Source organism: Astyanax mexicanus, chromosome 25, assembly GCF_023375975.1.
Source record: "Astyanax mexicanus isolate ESR-SI-001 chromosome 25, AstMex3_surface, whole genome shotgun sequence".
Classification (NCBI taxonomy): domain Eukaryota; kingdom Metazoa; phylum Chordata; class Actinopteri; order Characiformes; family Acestrorhamphidae; genus Astyanax; species Astyanax mexicanus.
In genome coordinates this window covers 25842614-25861751 of record NC_064432.1, presented here as the reverse complement: position 1 = coordinate 25861751, position 19138 = coordinate 25842614, and the positions used below count along the sequence as shown (strand labels likewise).

General features: G+C 38.5%; 2 protein-coding genes across 3 annotated transcripts in view; both read left to right on the top strand.

The window, feature by feature from the left end:
- The first annotated feature begins 293 nt into the window (after nt 1–293).
- LOC111195252 (acylphosphatase-2) lies at nt 294–8985 on the top strand. Its single transcript, XM_022682091.2, has 4 exons — nt 294–460; nt 1258–1274; nt 1396–1505; nt 7642–8985. Exons 1-4 carry the CDS (start codon nt 388–390, stop codon nt 7754–7756), a joined length of 315 nt encoding a protein of 104 aa, XP_022537812.1. The 5' UTR covers nt 294–387; the 3' UTR covers nt 7757–8985.
- Nucleotides 8986–13655: 4670 nt separating this feature from the next.
- LOC103033421 (spectrin beta chain, non-erythrocytic 1) overlaps nt 13656–19138 on the top strand; it is a 95488-nt gene continuing 90005 nt past the window's right edge. The window contains exon 1 of one of the 2 annotated variants that reach the window (XM_049472152.1): nt 13656–13754. The gene's annotated coding sequence lies outside the window, so the exon portion shown is untranslated. Of the gene's footprint in view, nt 13755–18625; nt 18779–19138 lie in introns of those variants that run through there. The other variant, XM_022682085.2, reaches the window with a different exon arrangement.

Sequence of the window (19138 nt, the reverse complement as noted above, 5' to 3'; positions counted from 1 at the left end):
GTGGAATGGAAATGTGTTTTAAGGAGGAAGGGAAATGTGAACAAGAAACGAAAAGCTTCATACGCTGTATTACATTTTTTAAAGGTAAGAATTATTTTCTATCTTTTTATTAGGCTAATTTGAAAATTAACAATAGTGAAATTAAACTCAGCTTTACAAAAAGTGTGATTAATCACAGGTAATTTATAGGCTTGGTTTGGATAGTTTTTTCCCTTTTTATATTTACTCAGGTTATATTAATTATACTTTTTCAGGCTACTGTATAAAAGTGTGTCACTTTCTCTTTAAATGCTTCACTGCTGGTTGAGCCAAAGTGCGACAGTAACTCGATCCAGTCTCTGAAGACCCCCGAACCTTCAGCAGCACCTCTTGGCACGGCTCACCATCATGTCTGAAGACGACGGCTCAGGAGGCGGTGACCTGTGCTCGGTGGATTTTGAGATATTCGGGGATGTTCAGGGTGTGTATAAACATCTCTGCTACATTTTTACTACTTTTAGAGGCCTGTACACTCTTCAGAGCTTCAGAAAACGAAGATTCTTAATTTAGATTCATCTGAGCAGCTGATGTGTAATCTTATATTGTCTTATATAAGTACACACTCAGCAGGAGCACTGAGGCTAATGTAGCTAACAGGTAATGGAAGCTAATGTGGTTATTTTCTGGTGCTGTGTGACGCATTATTGTGTATAAATTAAGTTTATTAAGTCAGGCTTAATAATACAATGATACAATACTATGGGTTAAGAGCTGGTAGCTAAAGAATGCAGCACTGACCTGCGGGATCAGGTCTGACTTTGGTGGATCGCTATTTTAACAGCAGAGGAAACTGAGCTGCTGGTTGATGCTGTGAAGGAGCTCTAGCAGCTCATTTACGGGAACAGCAATGTTATTTTATTTAATATTCTGTTTATTGTTGATGTAAAAGTTGGGTTTGTGCACTGCTGTGCCAAGATAGCGATGAACGTCTGACTGTTGGCGTCTGTCTAGGTTGTATTCAGTCAGTGGAGCTCCTGTGTTTTCTGTTACCAAGATAAACAGCAATACGCAAAAAATGTACCTGAACACACCTCATTTCCAGAACACCACTGTGGGAGTGCATGGTGTTCTCATGTTATACTGTTATATATAATTGTGATTTTGTAATAGTGTGTGCTATACAGAACTTGTGTTATACTGTTATATATAATTATAATTATGTAATGTTGTGTATTATACAATGGCTTCATTTTATTGTGTTTTTTTTCTTTTCTACAGGTGTGTGTTTCCGTATGGTGAGTAAATCTCTTGCTTTCTGTGTTTATTATTATACAGTATATACTCCATAATACACTGGCTGTCTGTTTGACTGCCTGACTGTCTAATAGTCTGTCTGTCTGTCTGTCTGTCTGTCAGTACACAGAGAGACAAGGCCTCAGTCTGGGTCTGGTTGGCTGGGTGAAGAACACCAGTAAGGGGACAGTGGTGGGACAGGTGCAGGGACCCCGTCACCAGGTCAACGAGATGTGAGTATACAATCCTACAAAACTGTCTGTCTGTCTCTCTGTCTGTCTGTTTACTTTTATTATTCAGGTATTATTTAGAGTATAGTATGGATATTACCAGATTAAACCCAGACAATCTAAAAAAAATTAAATAGCAAATTAAATTAATTAATCTGTTAATTTAGTTAAGTAATTAGAACAAAATACAACATATAGTGCACTTTATTACCAGCAGAGTGCAGCATTTACCATCCTTTAATCTGGCAGTTTGAGAAGAACTGAAAGCCTGCAGTGAACCATTCTCAGATTGTATGAATAAATGGATTTTAAATATCTTTAATCTGCTCAAGGTTACAACACTTTCAGCTAACAGAGGAATACCCCACCGTGCTGGATGATGTATTTGTTTGAGTTGGATGGTTTAGCTGCACAGGTTCTGCAGTCACTACATCACTACACACCTCCAAACTTAATGTAGCTTCAGATTAGATCAACAACAGTAGAGCATATGGCATCCAGTATCATGAAGAGAAGAGAAGAGAGGAGAGGAGAAGAGAAGAGACAACACAAGAAATGAGAGAAGGGAGAAGGGAAAAGACAAGACGAGAATTAAAAAGAGTAAAAGAGAAAAGTTGATGGGCATACAGTAGAAGAGACAAGAAAAAATGAGGGGACAAATAGTGTGGAGAAGAGAAAAGATGAGAAGAGAAGAAATGAGACAGCAAAAAGAGAAGAAATGAGACAGTATGCATACCTGTAGCATGTCTTGTCTCATGGAACGGCGAGACAAGACAAGAAGAGAGGAGAAAATTACAGATGATATGCTTTCAGTACCAAGAACAGATAAAACAAGAAAAGAAGAGAAGAGATGAGTTGATACAGTACAAAACAGTACTATAAAGAGACAAGACAAGAAGAGAAGAGATGAGAAGAGAAGAGATCAGATGAGATGAGATGAGATGATACAGTACAAAACAGTACTACGAAGAGACAAGACGAAAAGAAGAGAAGAGAGAAGATGAAAAGAAGAGAAGAGATGAGAGGAGATGAGATGAGATGATACAGTACAAAACAGTACTACAAAGAGACAAGACGAGAAGAGATGGGAGGAGATGAGAGGAGATGAGATAATACAGCACAGTGCAGTACCATGAAGAGAAGACAAGAGGAGAGGAGACAACACAAGAAAGGATGACAAGAAAGGAGAAGGGAAAAGACAAGACGTGAATTAAAAAGAGGAAAAGAGAAAAGTTGATGAAAATACAGTAGAAGAGACAAGAAAAGTACCAAGAACAGATGAAATGAGAAGAGAAGAGTTGATACAGTACAAAACAGTACTACGAAGAGACAAGACGAAAAGAAGAAAAGAAGAGAAGAGAGAAGATGAAAAGAAGAGAAGAGAGAAGATGAAAAGAAGAGAAGAGATGAGAGGAGATGAGATGAGATGATACAGTACAATGCAGTTTCATAAAGAGAAGAGAAGAGAAAAGAAGCCTCACATCACTGAACCTAATACAGGCGAGATGATACTTGTTGAGTCTTGGTTGAGGCTGAAAAAATTAATTGTGAAAAATTGCTTTATAAATAAACTTGAATCTAAATTAAACAGCAGACCACAGTCCAACAGCAGCAAGGTCATCATCGTTCATGCTCCTTTCTTCTCTCTTCTATCCTTTCTTTCTTTTTTCAATCTCTCTATCAGCTCAGAGGGAGGCAGCCCACTGCCCGGCCGGCCTACTTTAGCACCGCCACTCTCCCAGGAGCCCCGTGACCCAAATCAAACAGCAACGGCACCAAAAACAGAACCGGCCGCAGGACTGAAGGAGAAACCGCAAATAATGGCACAGCAGCTCCAGGCTGTTAGAACGTGGACACCAGGAGACACTGGCATGCAGAGAGAAATCAGAAAATATGCAGCGTTTATATAAGAAAGAGTGAGGAGAGAAAAAAAACGAGTGCAGAGCGTCTCTTCATTCATACCGAAGATCCTTGTGGGCACGAGAGACACAGACAGACTGAGAGACGAGTAAAGAAAAAGGAAAGGAAATATGTAGAGCTGCGAGAGAGACAGAGCGGAGACAGACAGAAGAACTTAAAAACAAAAACGAGGACAAGAGAAAATAATTAATGAGAGGAAAACAAAAAAACAGCAGAGGACAATAATAGACACAAGCACATGGAGTACAAGAAAACAGAAACAATAAAGAAGAAAATGAGAATGAGATGAGAAATTAGGGCAGAAGAGAGAAAGATAGGTAGAGAGAGGAGAAAAGAAGAAGGTTGACAGTAGACATACAGTATTATGAAGAGACGAGACAAGATGAAAAGAGAAGAGATAACATGAATACAGTAACATGAAGAGATGAGATGAGACAATACATGAAGAGAAGAGAAGACAGAAATACAGTATTTTGAATAGATGAGACAATACAAGAAGGGCAAAGATAAAACGTTCCCAAAAAAGATGAGATGAGACGAAACAAGAAGATACAGCATTATGAAAAGACGAGACAAGATGAAAAATAAAGGAGAAGAGATGATGTGCATTCAGTCTGGTGAAGAGATGAGACAATACAAGAGAATACGAGAGAAATTAGTAAAAATGAGGTGAGATGAGACGAGAAGAGACAATAGACATAGATTACCATGAAGAGATGAGACAAGACGAGAAATGATGAGAAGAAAGGAGAGGAGAAGAGAAGAGATAATACGAGAAATGATGATAAGAGAAGAGAAAAAATGAGAAATAATGAGAAGAAAGGAGAGAAGAAGAGCAGAGATAATATGAGAAATGATAAGAGAAGAGACAAGACAATAAATGATGAGGAGAAAGGAGAGAAGAAGAGCAGAGATAATACAAGAAATGATGATAAAAGAAGAGACAAGAACAGAAAATGATGAGAAGAAAGGAGAGCAGAAGAGAAGAGACAATATGAGACATGATGAGAAGAGAAGAAGAGTGAATTAAAGAGAGGAATGTATCAGGGCGGTTGGTATGGATCTGTTCTCCAGAGCACAGATGGCGGAGGCTGGGCTGTAATCCCTCCTAACCGCTCGTACAGTAATGCCCTCAGATGATGCCCTCATTGTGCCAGGCTGATGCTCTAATGCCCTGCAGCTCCAGCACAGCCAGCTGTTCATCTGCAGGAACCGGCATGAGCTGGGTAGAGACATCGATCAATACAGATCAATACATACATCAATACATACTGTACATCTCTACTGTCCATGACCAAGTTCTTCTACTAGATCCCTAATCTCAAAAGTACTGGATTATATGATGGGGTTTGAACTGATGAGCTCTTTACTCTTGGTGAGCAGCAGTTAGACCGTAGGGCCGGTCTAGAGCTGTGAAATTACACTGCATACAATCACAGTTCTGAGAAAATTTACAGCTTCCTTCCTTTTTTTGCGTATAGAAATATACACGGCTTCATAGCACAAGAGTGGAGTGACTGTCTAACTGCCTGATTAGAAAGTATGAAGCAGATTATCAGTTTAAATCCCATTAACTATATTAAAATAATGTTCTACGGTCAAGAATCTAGGAATAGAAAGGCCTCCCTTAATCCATGTGATTGGTAGCTATAACCGCAAACTTAATGAGGGGGCGAGGCTACTGATTAAACATGCTATATTGAGTTAACCAAAGGTTTGAAAAGTATCTCCGTTCATTTCTCTGTAGGTATAGAGAGATAGAGTATAGAGAGATACTAGGGTTTAATAAAATACTTTTTTTTTAAAAGTACTGGTTTTAAAACTACTTAAAGTATAAAATTAAAAGTAATGTAAGGAGAAAAAATAAAGCCATTAAGAACAAAAGCTTAGGCCACACCCACAGAGTCATATAGTCCAAAAACACATTTTTCTGAAAGCCAGAATCGGATGGGTATATGTTTATTCTTCTCTACATCCAATCACAATCAGATATGCTCTAATTGGATGGAGAGATTTATCTGGATAGGGGTTTTATTGAACAATAAGAAGCCAGAATGAAAACGAGCTGAAATGAAATAGGAGTAACGAGGCTATTTTTAAAATATAAGGAGTAGAAATTTTAGATAATTGTGTGAAAATGTAAGAAGTAGAAGATATCCGTCCTCTATGATTCACCTCACAGATGTATAGTCCAGTTCTGGAGATACTCTCAATGTTCTGAATTCTTTTCTGGGTCCAGTCTCAGCCGGCGTAAGTGAATTAGCCGAGCATCAGAGATAGAATAATCAAATCAGTCTGAAACTGAAAGAAAGAGGAGCTGTTTCTGGACAGGAGAGTTTGAGGGCATTCTACAGGAAAGCACTGCACTGACTTTAGACTTGATAATAAAACACAGTGGATCAACACCAGCAGATGACAGACATGACTCTCCAAACCATCACTGATTGGTGTAAACTTCACACTAGATTCGAGACTCGAGCAGTTTGGACTGTGTGTCTCTCCACTCTTCCTCCAGACTCTGCTCCTTTGAAATGTAAAATTTACTGATGATCAGTGATGGTTTGGAGAGTCATGTCTGTCATCTGCTGGTGTTGATCCACTGTGTTTTATCAAGTCAAAGGCTTTAACTTGGAAAAGTGTTTTTAACTCTTCTAAATTAAACGTATTTATAATTTTTTCAACTCTGAATCTAAAAACACCTATATTGAACTATATTTCACTATTTAAAACATGTACTGATCAAACTCGGGCAGCTTTTCTTTATTTTTACAAGATTTCTAATCTGAAGATGTTTGCAAAACTCATGTGAAACATCTAATTCCTTTAATTTTCTCACAAGGAAGTCTTTTTTTATTTTAAAGAAGTGGTTGACTGCATGTTCAAAAATATATATATTTATGACAAAAAACACAATATATATGCATGTACATTGTATTTTTTAAAAAAGATGCAAAGCTCTTTTCATTTTATCCAAAAATATTTTTAAGACACATTTATTACAACAAATGGATAAATGATGAACCAAACAAAATGAAAAAGTGGTATACATTAACTAATATTCACATTAATAAATCAATAAACCAGGGGACAATACTCAGTCCTGTTACTGGAACTCACTCCTGTTACTTCTTATATTATGAGTAACAGGTCTTGAAAGTAACAGGGATGAGTTTTTAGCATAGAATTAGCAAAAACATTAAAAATAGCTAATAGATGGCTATGCTAATAGCATGAGGACACTGAGCACATTCTAGTGATTTTCCCAAAAGTTGTATTTAAAAAAAATGACAAAATATGCCAGATACAGTTACTCTAACAAAAGCAGCATAATCTTAAACCTTTTAATACTCTTTATTTTAGTAGAAACAAAATGTCTAACTGTTTTGGTCATATAGTGTATGTTATAGATGTAAAACTAATGCTACATAGTATTTTATAGTAATCTGCTGTATCATAAATGTTTATACTGACTTTATAACAACAACACAGCTTGGCTCATCCCGTCGTGTTATTGGAGCGCAGCGCTCGGCTTCATTTGGGGAAATGAACGAGGATTAGTACGTCCCAGATGTTCCATGTGACTTTAGCCGTAAGCTGCTAAATTGCAGCTACAGCTAAATTGCTCTAAAATCAGACGTGTTGGTGTGTGTTGGTGCGACCATGCTAGTGTGTGTTTATGGCTGATCCAATGCTTGACAGTCATTTAAATATCTCAGGAGCAGTTTCATTGCTATGCTATGCTAAGCTATGCTAGTCTAGGCTGCGCTAATCTACTTACTGTAAACAGTCAAACTGTGAAGATAAACATACGGAATTAATTAGCAAAAAAAAGTGTTAAACCAGAATATGTTTTATATTTTACATTTTTCAAAGTAGCACCTCTTGCTTAGATCTCTGCTGGATTTTCTCAGTCAGCTTTATGAGGTAGAGTCACCTGGAATTCAGGCTTTCAGTTAACAGCTGTGCTGAACTCATCAAGAGTTAATTACTTGAATTTCTTGTCTCTTAATAAAGTGTTTGAGAGCATCAGTTAAAGTAAAGTAGTGAAGAGGTAGAGTTACAGGTATACAGTGAATAGTGAATATTTGAGTAATGTTCTAATCCAGATTATGAGACGCAACAACTAAAGCTACTCAACTAAATATAGAAAAAATGACTTTAAGGAAAAATGAAGGTCTATCATTTTAATTCTCTAATTTACGCTGCTTGTTCTCCACAGGAAGGTGTGGCTGAGTAAAGAGGGGAGTCCCTTCTGTCGCATCGCCCGAGCTGTATTCAAAAACGAGAAGGACATCCCTAAAGTAGAGCTTTCTGGCTTCTCTACTCGATTCTGATGGACATTCTTCAGTTTTACAGCTAAACCCACTTTTAACCACACTGTACAAACCCATGATTACCAATCCCACCACAGATGGCTCTCTGTTTCTGGAGCTAAATCATTTTTAGAGCATCCAAACTGAATATGTGCCAAGAACTGTTGGTGTTAATGACTGTTTTCTGGTGTATTTGTAGATTCTACTCTATATTTAGAGCATACAAAGCTTATCTTTTATATATTTAATAATATATGGCCCATTTCTGATCCATTTCCCAAAGGATAAAAAACTATCCAACCCAATCTTACTGTTACTGGAACTCACTCCTGGTTCTAGCAGTCATTCCTGTTACTTTTTATGTTATGAGTAACAGGACTGAAAGTAACAGGAATGAGTTTTTAGCATAGCATTCGCAAAAACATGAAGAATAGCTAAATGGCGGCTAATATGCTAACAGCATGAGGACACTGAGCACATTCTAGTGATTTTTTCCCCCAAAATTTGTATTTAAACAATAAACCAATAAGATGTAAGAATGAATTTAGGTAACAGGACTGAGTGTTGAGATTGAGCTCCTCAGTCATTACAGTTACAATAAGATCAAATATACAGAAAAACTAATGAGGGAACTTAATTTTGGTCTTCCTATGATTTTCCTTAGAACCAGCTGATGATGTCACTTCCTGTAGTAGATGTCACTTCCTGTTGTAGAATGTTCCAGATGTTTCAGATGATCAGGGTAATGTGTTACGGTAACAGGACTGAGTGAAACCACAACACAGGGACACAACTAAAATGTGTGTTTTAACTTAAATATTATGGATTTATTATGAAAATATTTTTAAAGCATAGACAGGATTTGGAGTCACACAACAATACAAAAAAATACATTTCTAAAGGATTTTAATAATTATATTTTCATGGTAAAGTTTATAGTTTATAGAGAGTGGGGGATTGGAGTAATAAATGCTATTTTTTCAGTGTTTTAAGTCGTTTTTTATTATTGTCTTTTAGGTCAATGCACAAGACACTGCTTTAATAATAAAATGTATTTTAACGTTATTTTATGTGCACATTTATACATGTTATTTCCTGGTGGACAGAAATGGCATCAATTCGGTGGAATGGCCCATATACTGTATATCCTCACTAAAGTGATTATTATAGGATGTATAATGCTACTATGTGAAGACATGGTAGTAAGGATGTGATGATGATAATAATAAATTATGTGCATATTCCCTCTATCCTCCAGCCTCAGTGAAATGTGTGTGTGTGTGTGTGTGTGTGTGTGTGGGTTGTAACACTCCAGATGGTTGGACGGCTCCGGCTCTGGAGAATTTAACTCTTTATATATATGGGATTAGAAGCCGTGGCTCATAATTCCAGTCAGTGTGGATGAAGCATCCAAATCACTGTCCTACAAACTGAGCAGAAAATCAGATTTATCTATTTCGAGCCACACGCAACCAAAATAGACTGCTTTATACTATAATATAGTGAAAATATATATATTTCAAAAGTTTTTACAGTTGTAGAGCATCGTCTTTGGGGTTTGACGTGCATCACAAAGCATCACCTGTTATTCCGTTTATTCTAATTATATTGATCTTCATATTTGTCTGCCGGATTTTTGTCTCAAACTAATTTTTTAAGATGTTGATAATGATCAAATTCCAGATTGTTCTGATTGTTTGATGTGGGCTTAAAGCGTTTGGATACAGGAAAATTCCAGAAAATGTCCTAAAAATCCTAAAAAAGTTTTTTTTTTTTTAAAAAACGTAACACGTATTGCTCCAAAAAGCCCAAGCAACATAATTTAGTATAGTTAGTTGATTGCTGTGGTGTTGCTAGGTGGTTGCTGAGGTGTTGCTAGGCAGTTGTTGTGGTGTTACGAGGTGTTTGCTATGGTGTTGGTAGATTGTTGCTGTGGTGATAATAGGTTGTTGCTATGGTGTTGCTAGGTGGTTGCTGTGGTGTTGATAGGTTGATAAATTCCCACATATCGCTCCAAATAGCACAAGCAATGTAATTCAGTATAATGCCTACTAATTTCTACGCTTCCATGTCAAAAGCTGTGGGAGAGGTAGCATTAAAAAAAAATGTGAATAGAATTATGATCGGGAGATTGCTGGTTCGAATCCCGGCCATGCAGCTTGCCATCAGCTGCCGGAGCCCTCAGAGAGCACAATTGGCCTTGCTCTCTCTGGGTGGGTACAGGAGATATCTGCACAAACATTTAGATTTTCTTGTAGTAAATGCGTTTTTCTTGTTTATTTAAGATGTAATGCAGTCTGGAACATTGCTGTGAGGTGAATCAGATTGTATTCAGTCTCAGAAGGTCTGTTGGACTGTAACTACTGTAACTGTGATCACAGTATCTGCTATAGCTCGTATATCTCATACAGCATGTAGGTTATGCATGTCAGTGCTGGGGAATATGGCGGTGCAGAATCCTCTTAGTCAGAAGCGTGATTAGACCGTGGGTTTAAGCTCTCACAGTGTGACTCTAATGGATGACGGAGTGCGAGCGAACGACGGCATCACAGAATATAATCTCACTGCTCGTCACTTAGCCAGGTCACACTGTGGACGTTCTGCTGATTACTGTTCATTATAGAGTTGTAGTAACCTCCAGTTTCCACCAGTGTTTTATTGGTATGTAGTATTGTAGAGCTGATTACTGTCCAGATATTTTCCAAGCCATTACGTGTTTTGTAAAATAAAGTGTAATGGTGCTGCTACAGACTAGTAGCTCTCCAGCCCAGAGGGTTGTTGAACCCAATTACAGAACAGTTGAATTCAAAGCAGGTAAACCCAAATGGAAAGGAAAAAATAAATAAATAAACACACTGTTCCTCACAAGGAATCAAACCCGTGTCGTCAGGGTCGCGGCCCAACACGTTACCCGCCTAGTGAGTTGGGACATGATTAGGGAAAAAACGCACTTATAAGAAGATAGGAAGCACAAGAACGGGCACTGAGTGCGACAGAGAGACAGGGGGAGTGGTGTAAACAAAAGCTCTCCAGAGAAGCATTTCTTTTATTTCTTTCTTTTCGTTATCGTTCATTATAGTTCAAATAATCTCACGGGCTAGATGTTTCACGCTTATATATATATATATATATATATATATATATATATATATATATTTTTTTTTTTTTTTTTAATCCTGCACCTCACAAATAACCCAAAGTATAAAAAACTAAAATTAATACTAGAATGAATAAAAACTAACTAAAACTAAGCACTAATAAAAAAATTAAAACTAATAAACCCACTTTAAAAACTTACTAAAAGTGACTAAATTTTAGGAGAAGAAGTGAAAACTAAATAAAATTAAATTATAATGAAAATTTTAAAATATTATAACCTTGGTCTGGATGTGAAGTCAGTATGTGTAGCTCAGTTGAAAGTGAGGGAAAGCTCTTAAGCACTGTGGGTTACAGGACCACTTAAAGTAATCTGTCCCGGGGTAATCTTTTCACCGCCAGACAAAGACGAGTACGGAGGAATGAGTGTCTCAGTCCAGCCGTCGTTAATGACCACTTAACCTAATTGTGACCTCTCCTCAAAGGCCTTCCCAGGATGACCACAGTCAAGGAGTCAGCTGAGCGCTGACCGCTGCCTAACACACAACCTACAGCATATCCAATAACAGCGGACCGGTTTTTATCTTATATACTACAAATACAGAGTATCAGAGCTGATAACCAATCAGAATTTACCTTCAGATCCACTGGAACATGAGTGAAGGAGGAGCTAATGCAAGACCGGATCTGATTTATCGGTAAGATGAGTATTTATTTTGTATATTTGATTCTTGGGACAACTTTTAAACTCTTTTAAACTTGTTATTGGACGTGTGGTTCTAAAGAACTATGGTTCAACGAGTCTACAAAACATTGCTTCTATGAAAAATCATTCTAATTAAAACCTCTTTGAAAGTTTGGTAGATGGTTGTATGGCTTCATAAAGGCTCATATTTTTGTCCTCAGTTTGGACTTTTGGTTCTAAAAAAAGCCTCTCAACATTTAAGTTAATGGTTCTATGAAAAACTTCACAAACTTAAAGTTTTCTAAATAGTCCTACGTTTGGATACATGCTTATTAGAGAGGTTTTTAGCTTGGATAAATGGTTCTGTTGACATAAAGGTCTCTAGTGGATTATTGGCTTATAGGAACATGTTTGTTTTAGAGGTCTTTGAATGGTTGTACATCTATAGAATACATTGGCTTAATGTATTCCTGTTATAAAGGTGTGTATAAGGGTATTGAAGTTAGAAGTACTTAGATGTTCCTGATGAAGAGTTCCTGAATGGTTCAGAATCATTAGAACAATTGTCCTAGGACTTCTAGTAAACATTCCTGAAAGGTCTTTGACTTGGTTATATGGTTCTAGCAACTGTTAAATTAATTTCTCTAACATAATAATATGTATGTGGTTCTTAATTGGAACATGTGCTTCTTGGAAAAGCTTTATGAATGGTTATCAAATTAGTTATATGATTCTTAGATAAATTGATTCGGGTTCTTCGTTCTTGCGTTGGGTAAATGGCTCTCAGAAAAATCCATTGGGAATAAAGATTGCGAAATGATGTTTAGACATTGACATACAACTGTAGGCTTGTTTGATTTTTGGGACAACCTTTGGTTTGGTTATAAAGAATACTCCATAGGTTTGGTCGTGTTCTTCTAGGAAAATGATTTTTAGACTGGAGGTATGGGTCTACAAAAATGTTTTTAAAAAATGAGACTAATGAGTAACCTCCTAAAAACCTTTGAGAAAGTTTGTTAGCTTCGATATATGGTTTCATAGAGGCATATCTGGTTCTCACTTTGGACACTTGGTTTCATGAAAACCTCTTAGAATTCCTGGATGATTTATGAGTTTTATTTTTAAAAGAAATGGATAAGGACACTAACTAGGGCATTTTTGTAGGTCATTCTGGTTTATAGCATCTAAAAAATGCTGTAAATGCAAATGGTTTCTAATGCTCCAGCACTTTTCCCATGCAACAGGGAGTCTACTGGCTACCAAACGTGCACCCTGTGCTTGGAGAAAGCCAAAAAAACTCCACACTGGATTTATGTGACTAGTGAAAAGGCCACAGAATGCACAGCGAGTGCCGATCTGTCCCAGTTACATAACCACAACAATCCCCATTGATTGCTCTCTCCAGCTTTTGTCTACTTGTCATGGTATTCATCAGAGCGCCTGGGTTTCCATAGAGCTGAGCGGATGGGGCCTGGACTGGTATAGCCTTCATAGCCATGCTTCATATCGCCCTGCTGGAACCCATGGTGCTCCACCAGAGTAGATCATAGAGGGGTGACTGCCATTAAGAGCGTAGACCATAGCTACTGTAGAGTGCATCACTGGGAGGCTGTATGGGGGTTGTATGGTGTGGTCTCCAAGATACGACTGGTCTAAACGAGCCCACAGTGCTGAGAGACAGCGATTGTCCAGTGTGGAGATCATTGGGACGGGGGGGGGTTTGGGGGGTTGGGACGCCCCTCAGACCCACAGAGTCAACAGCCAACAACGTGGCCTTCAGCCAGCCAGTGTAGTCCACATCTCAATACCGCCCATTCTTCTAGAGGTCTTCTCTCAGAACACTAGGTGATACAAGCTGCCAACATTTAATGATTGTGTCCAGAAGTGGACGTGGGAGTGTGTGAAGGGCAGAGAGACTGGCGAGGACAAGGGGGAGGACGAGGGGGAGGGGATAGGAAGAGGGAGCTCTTGGTCATCGTTTGACCAGTGTTTGTCCAGTAGGGCTAACTCTTCTTCTATAGTCAGATTAATTCTAATACTAGTGTTGCTTTTAATACCACAACTATAGACGTTCACTATATATACTATTAGTTTTTTAACAAGACTAAACCACATGCTGATTATCTACAGTTTACTGCATTTTAAAAATAGTCTAGTCAGATAGGAGCTAACAGTGCAAGGAACAGCATGGTTAGAATTTGTCTATGGAACACCACCAGCGAAATACAACTGAGATAGGTAGGTGTTTAGATGTTTAGATCAGTTCTGTTTACACTAGTTAAATTTTTACTAATTTTTACTAGTGGATTTTTACTTTCTGGACCTGGACTACCCACCTCTGTGTGTAAGTAACTATAGGTTTAAATAGGATCTCCGGTGGATTTGGTGTTTTATAGAGACTCTAAGACTAGATCAGTGGCTGAACTGCACTTAGCAGGGCATTATTACACATGTTGTAAGGTAACATATGACACTGCAAAGACTGTTATTACTGTAAAAATCTCTTTATTTTAAAACATTTCTAACTGTTGTCTGTCTCGCTGGTGTTGCAGTGCTGTTAGCCAATCAGAGGCAATATGTTAGCATGTATGAATATACATGAACAATCCCCCACAGGATTAAAGCAGTGTTATACCGGATCACCAGAGCACCAGAGCTCACAGGGCATTCACTCGTACTAGAGACCACAACTAGATATTTTAAAATGAATAAAACAACAATGGAATGAGACCTTTAATATATTTACATTCTACTAAAATACGTTCACTCACAATCAGCATATATGCAGCTGAAACACTAGGAAACAGCCTAGAGCATCCCAAATTATGTTATCAACATTAACATTTAAATATTTTAACATTAGAGTCATTATGGCTTTTAGATAAATGTGTTTTGGGGAGGGCAGGGGGGGTAGTGCACAAAAGGACTCTTACATTACCCTTAACTTACTTTTATACTTATAAGTAGTTTTGAAACCAGTACTTCTTTAAACACTTTTACTTAAAAAGGAGTAAAACTCTTGAGTTGAAATTTCTTCAACTTAACAGAGTAATGAATGGTAATGTCATATTTGTCATCTCTCAGGCTTCGCTTTTTCTTCTTGATGGAATAAGCCCTCAGATTGGGTTCTATGAAAGAGACGGTTGATGGTTGAACATGCTGATTACAGATCAATACCGAATGTGTTCTGTTCTGCTTATCTGCATTTCTATTCCTCAGCCGGAGAGATCGCTTTCACCTGCTACTGGATGCCCTGTGGCCGGAAGCCAAGCGTGGGCTGGACGAGAGAGAGAGAGAGTGAACGAGGATAAAAGAAAGAAAGAGAGAGAGAGTGAACTTCTATCCATCCACCCACCCACTCGCTCATTCGCTCACTCAATCTCTCGCTCGCTTGCTCTCTCTTCTGTTTCTCTCGCCAGAGTGCAGAGAGTCTGAAATCTGGAATTTTTTCCCTCTTGTTGCCCTCCTCCTCCTCTTCCTCCTCCTCCTCCTCCTCCTCTTCATCATGGCCTCCTCTCTCCACCGATGAGCCACTGTTCGCTGTGGCCATAGCAACAGCTCTGAGCAGAATTTGCGTTAAGACTCAACAAAGAGCGCAGATGCCTTTTCCATCCGGCTGTTTGCTTCCCGTCGCTCTCCACAAAGCGACCTTCACTCGTCTCCAGGGTCTGAGATAGCTCTGAGACCTGTTGAATAAGTGGGTGAACTTGCCTTACCAGTTGCCAACTTTGCCAGCCTGACCTCATTTCTTCTCCAGCCTCGTCTGGAAGCTTTGGATTATCTAGATCTTGACGCTTCTTCACTCGTTTACCAGGTTTTTCTAGTAAATAAAACCGTAGAGTAAGTTCTCATAATGGTCCACTGGACTAAGATCTCAATCTCACACCCCTCCAAATTCATCCCTCATTGCTCCCTAGCAGGTCAACGGATTGTAAAAACTCCAGAGCTTCACAATACAAACTTACTTTCACAAATGCCAATTAAAGGTCTCAGTCAATTGTTTGTTTTTTCATTAATTTTTAGTCAAGTCAAGTTTTATTGTCAATACTGCATATGTACAGGACATACAGATAATTAAAATTACATTACACACCTTCCCAAATTTTACAGCAAGTGCAGATAATAGATATAATAAAAGAGAGAATGGGAGACACTATGTGTACAATACAGCAGGGACACAAATAGACATACATGAGACATAAAACAAGGTGCAGTAGTGGTGTGGGTGAAATAAGATATATAAATATAAATAAAAAGAAATAAGATATATAATATAAAAGAGTGGGAAACACTATATGTACAATACAACAAGAATGTCTAGTTGAAAAAAAGTGCTCCTGAGGAAGAGTTTCATGTGCAGCATCATAAACAACACAGAGAGACCTACTGTAATTCACAAAAAAAACAAGAAAAAAAGGGATTTTAGCAGAAGGAGACCTTTAAACGTTACTGTGCTGAAAATAAGCCTTATGCTAACCTCATCTACAAGTGGCGTCAACTTCTTGACTGAGCTCTAAAGAATCTAGATTGAAAATAAGGTAAAGGTTTTGCTGTCGTCATCATTAAAAGGGCTCAACTATTTCCCAGTACCCCTTTGTGTCTCTGTTTGTGTCCCACTGTTCTCCACAAAGTGACCTTCACTCCATGGAAGGGGAACACACTCCATTGCCCTGGCTCCGCCCACTCGTCTCCATAATCTGGGTTAGCTCTGAGACCTCTTGAACAAGCAACAGTTTCCAGTGATGCAATTCGGCTTTTGACTCATTTATTGGCTTCTTTACTCATATAAAAAGTTTGTTGCTGGGTAAAATCCTGTACAGTAACCCTGCCTGCGTTCACACTGGAAAGCAAGAAAGCAACAGGTGACTATTCATTTCCTATGGCATGGTGTGATTTGTCGCACCCAAACTTAGTATAGGGTACAGATACGCTTTGGTCTCCATATTAGAGAATGTGTGGAGAATTTAGAAACTAAAACATGTTTGCAGGAAGAATGGAACCAAACATCACCTGAAACACTTCAATGAAACACAATTTGTGCTTAAACTCTCTCAACTTTTTGTGGAATGTGTTGCAGACCTTAAATGCAGAAATAGATGTACTGCATATTAATAAATTAAATTATACCGACCAGACATATAATTAAATATATTGGGTTAATATTGTCAAACCAAATACAATCAATTAAAAGTCAGAAACAAAGTGAGGGACCTTAATTGGAGGTAGAATGGGACCTTTGGATGTTCTGTAAAGCTTATCCAACCTTTCCAAAGTTCCTACTAAAGAACGCATCTGTGGGTATTGAAGCATGGATAGATTTTGCAGAAACTGTAAGTGAGGAAGGTCAAAACAGCGGTAACTCCAGCTCTCCTTTCAGCAGGAAACCGGGCCGAGTGAACCTGTTGAAAGAGCAGGCTTTAATCCATGCCCCCTGTGCCAGCGAAGCCTGCCCACTTTTGTTCCTTCGCCACTCTTGCCTTGGAAACCCATTTGATTACCTAACCGTGGATCATTAACGGTACAATGGGTGCGTTATATAAGGCTCATCGTATTGTCGGGCACTTCGTAATGGTGAAGTTTTAGGCTACAATGTATGGTGCACGTCCACGAATACCTGTGGAGTGCGTTCTCGGATGCAGGAGTTGCTAAGCAACCCTAAGAGCTCCATGAAAACGATTGGGGTGTGAATTTACAATAATTCCACATTCTGCGTAGGTGGCATAATGCCGAGCGTGCTGGGCACACTCTGCCAAAGAGAAAGGCAAACTCAGATTCAGCTCAGAATATGCTGCTTTTATTCTGTCGCTTTTTCCTCCGCAATCAAATTTCAGTTCTGAAGAGCTTTCTGCATCAGAACAATACACTCACTGATTATAGCTTTCATACAGTACAGATACAGTACAGAGTGAACATTTAGTCCCAGAGAACAGTACCCTAGAACACATCTTCTTCTTATTAATGTTTATTAATTATTTTATTTGGATAACCTTCTCAGTACATACAACAAAACTCCTGTAGTAATAAATAAACAAGTGAACCAGTGACAAGGTATAAATAGTAGATTAGATGTTTAATTTGTTTATTAGTTATTTGTTTTGTTTGTTAGTTTTTCTATTTGATTGTTAAGTAAGGTGGTTGGGATGTACTAGGCTTTTTGGTTGGTTGGTTTGTTGGTTAGTTGTGTTGGTCTGTAGGTTTGTTTAAAACAGAAAAAGGCTGTTTGGATGGTGGATTGGTTGGTTAGTGCACAGAATCAAACAAGGTAGGACTGAAAGTATGAGAGACCCAGACTTCAAGTACTCTGTCAAAAACATGAAGTATTCTTTAAACACCACAGATATGCAGAAGTTTAATGCTTTAATAGGTTGTGGTTGTGCATTAGGATCTTTAGAAGAGACTAAAAATATTCTACCAAGCAGTGTGAATATTTCATTACCAATTCCATTTATATTAATTTTATCAATATTTAGTACAGTGATGTTCCTTCCCTCTAACAGGTAATGGTTTAATTAGAATAATTCACTTTTAAAATTACTTTTAAAAGGCCAACATAAAAAACACAACAGTTTTACATAACATTGACAGATAACATTGCAATTTTGTTTTAGTTTTTGTTTTTTCAGGGGGTGGTTGTAAATATGTGAGATGAACCATTTTCATATTATACAGTATGTTGATTACGCTGATTAAGGCAAGCAGAAGAAGTTTCATACTGAAAAAAATAGTTTTAACTATTTTTTAACCAACTTTAAAACTGGTCAATTTGACCCGTAACATAACAGGAGGGTTAAAAGTATATTCAAAGTCTTTTTAAAGTCGTGTTGTGTATGGACAGCAGAAGGCAGCATCATTGCCACGCCTTAATAAGTCGTGGCCACCCATTACTTTTTTTTTTAACATGATACCTTAGGGGCTCGGTAATAATATCTAAGGCTGTTCTGTAGTAAAGTTCACCTGCTAACAATATGCTAATAATAGTAGTTAATTTAAATAATGTCGGTTAAATTCCGTTAGGTTTTAAATTTGAACTGCAGGGCTCGCGGAGCCTGCGCTCGCGGCCCCGCCCCTTTCTGAAACGAGGCTGCGCTCGCGGATGATGGAGAGAGAGAGAGGTAGAGAGAGCGAGAAAGAGAGAGAGAGTAAGAGAGAGAGAGAGAAAGAGAGAGAGAGCGCGAGCGCGCAGTGTCAGTACTCTCTCTCTCCTCCAGCTTCTCCTCACAGCTCTCTCCGGCTTCCCGCGGTCCTTCAACGGTTCTGTTCAGGTGAGTTCTGCCCGTTATTACCGGTACTAAACAGCGCCGGTACCGGTACCGGAGAGGCCGGGGCTGGGTCTCTGCGCTGCCCGAGATTGGTGCTCCTCTCCCGCAGTGTTGAGCCGGTGCCAGCGCTGTGCTGCTGCTCGCCGCTTCTTCCTCTGTAAACACTGCAGCACTTAGTTACAACTTAGCAACGGGTTTAGCGCGGGTGTCAACGTTTACAAAACATTTACCGGACGTTTATGAAACGTTAGAGTGTGTGGACTGCGCACCTTAAATGAGCACCCTACCTAAATAACAGCTGACAGCGTTAGTCTGGCTAGTACTCGTACTAGAGAACGTTTAGGGGACGTTTGGAGAACGTTA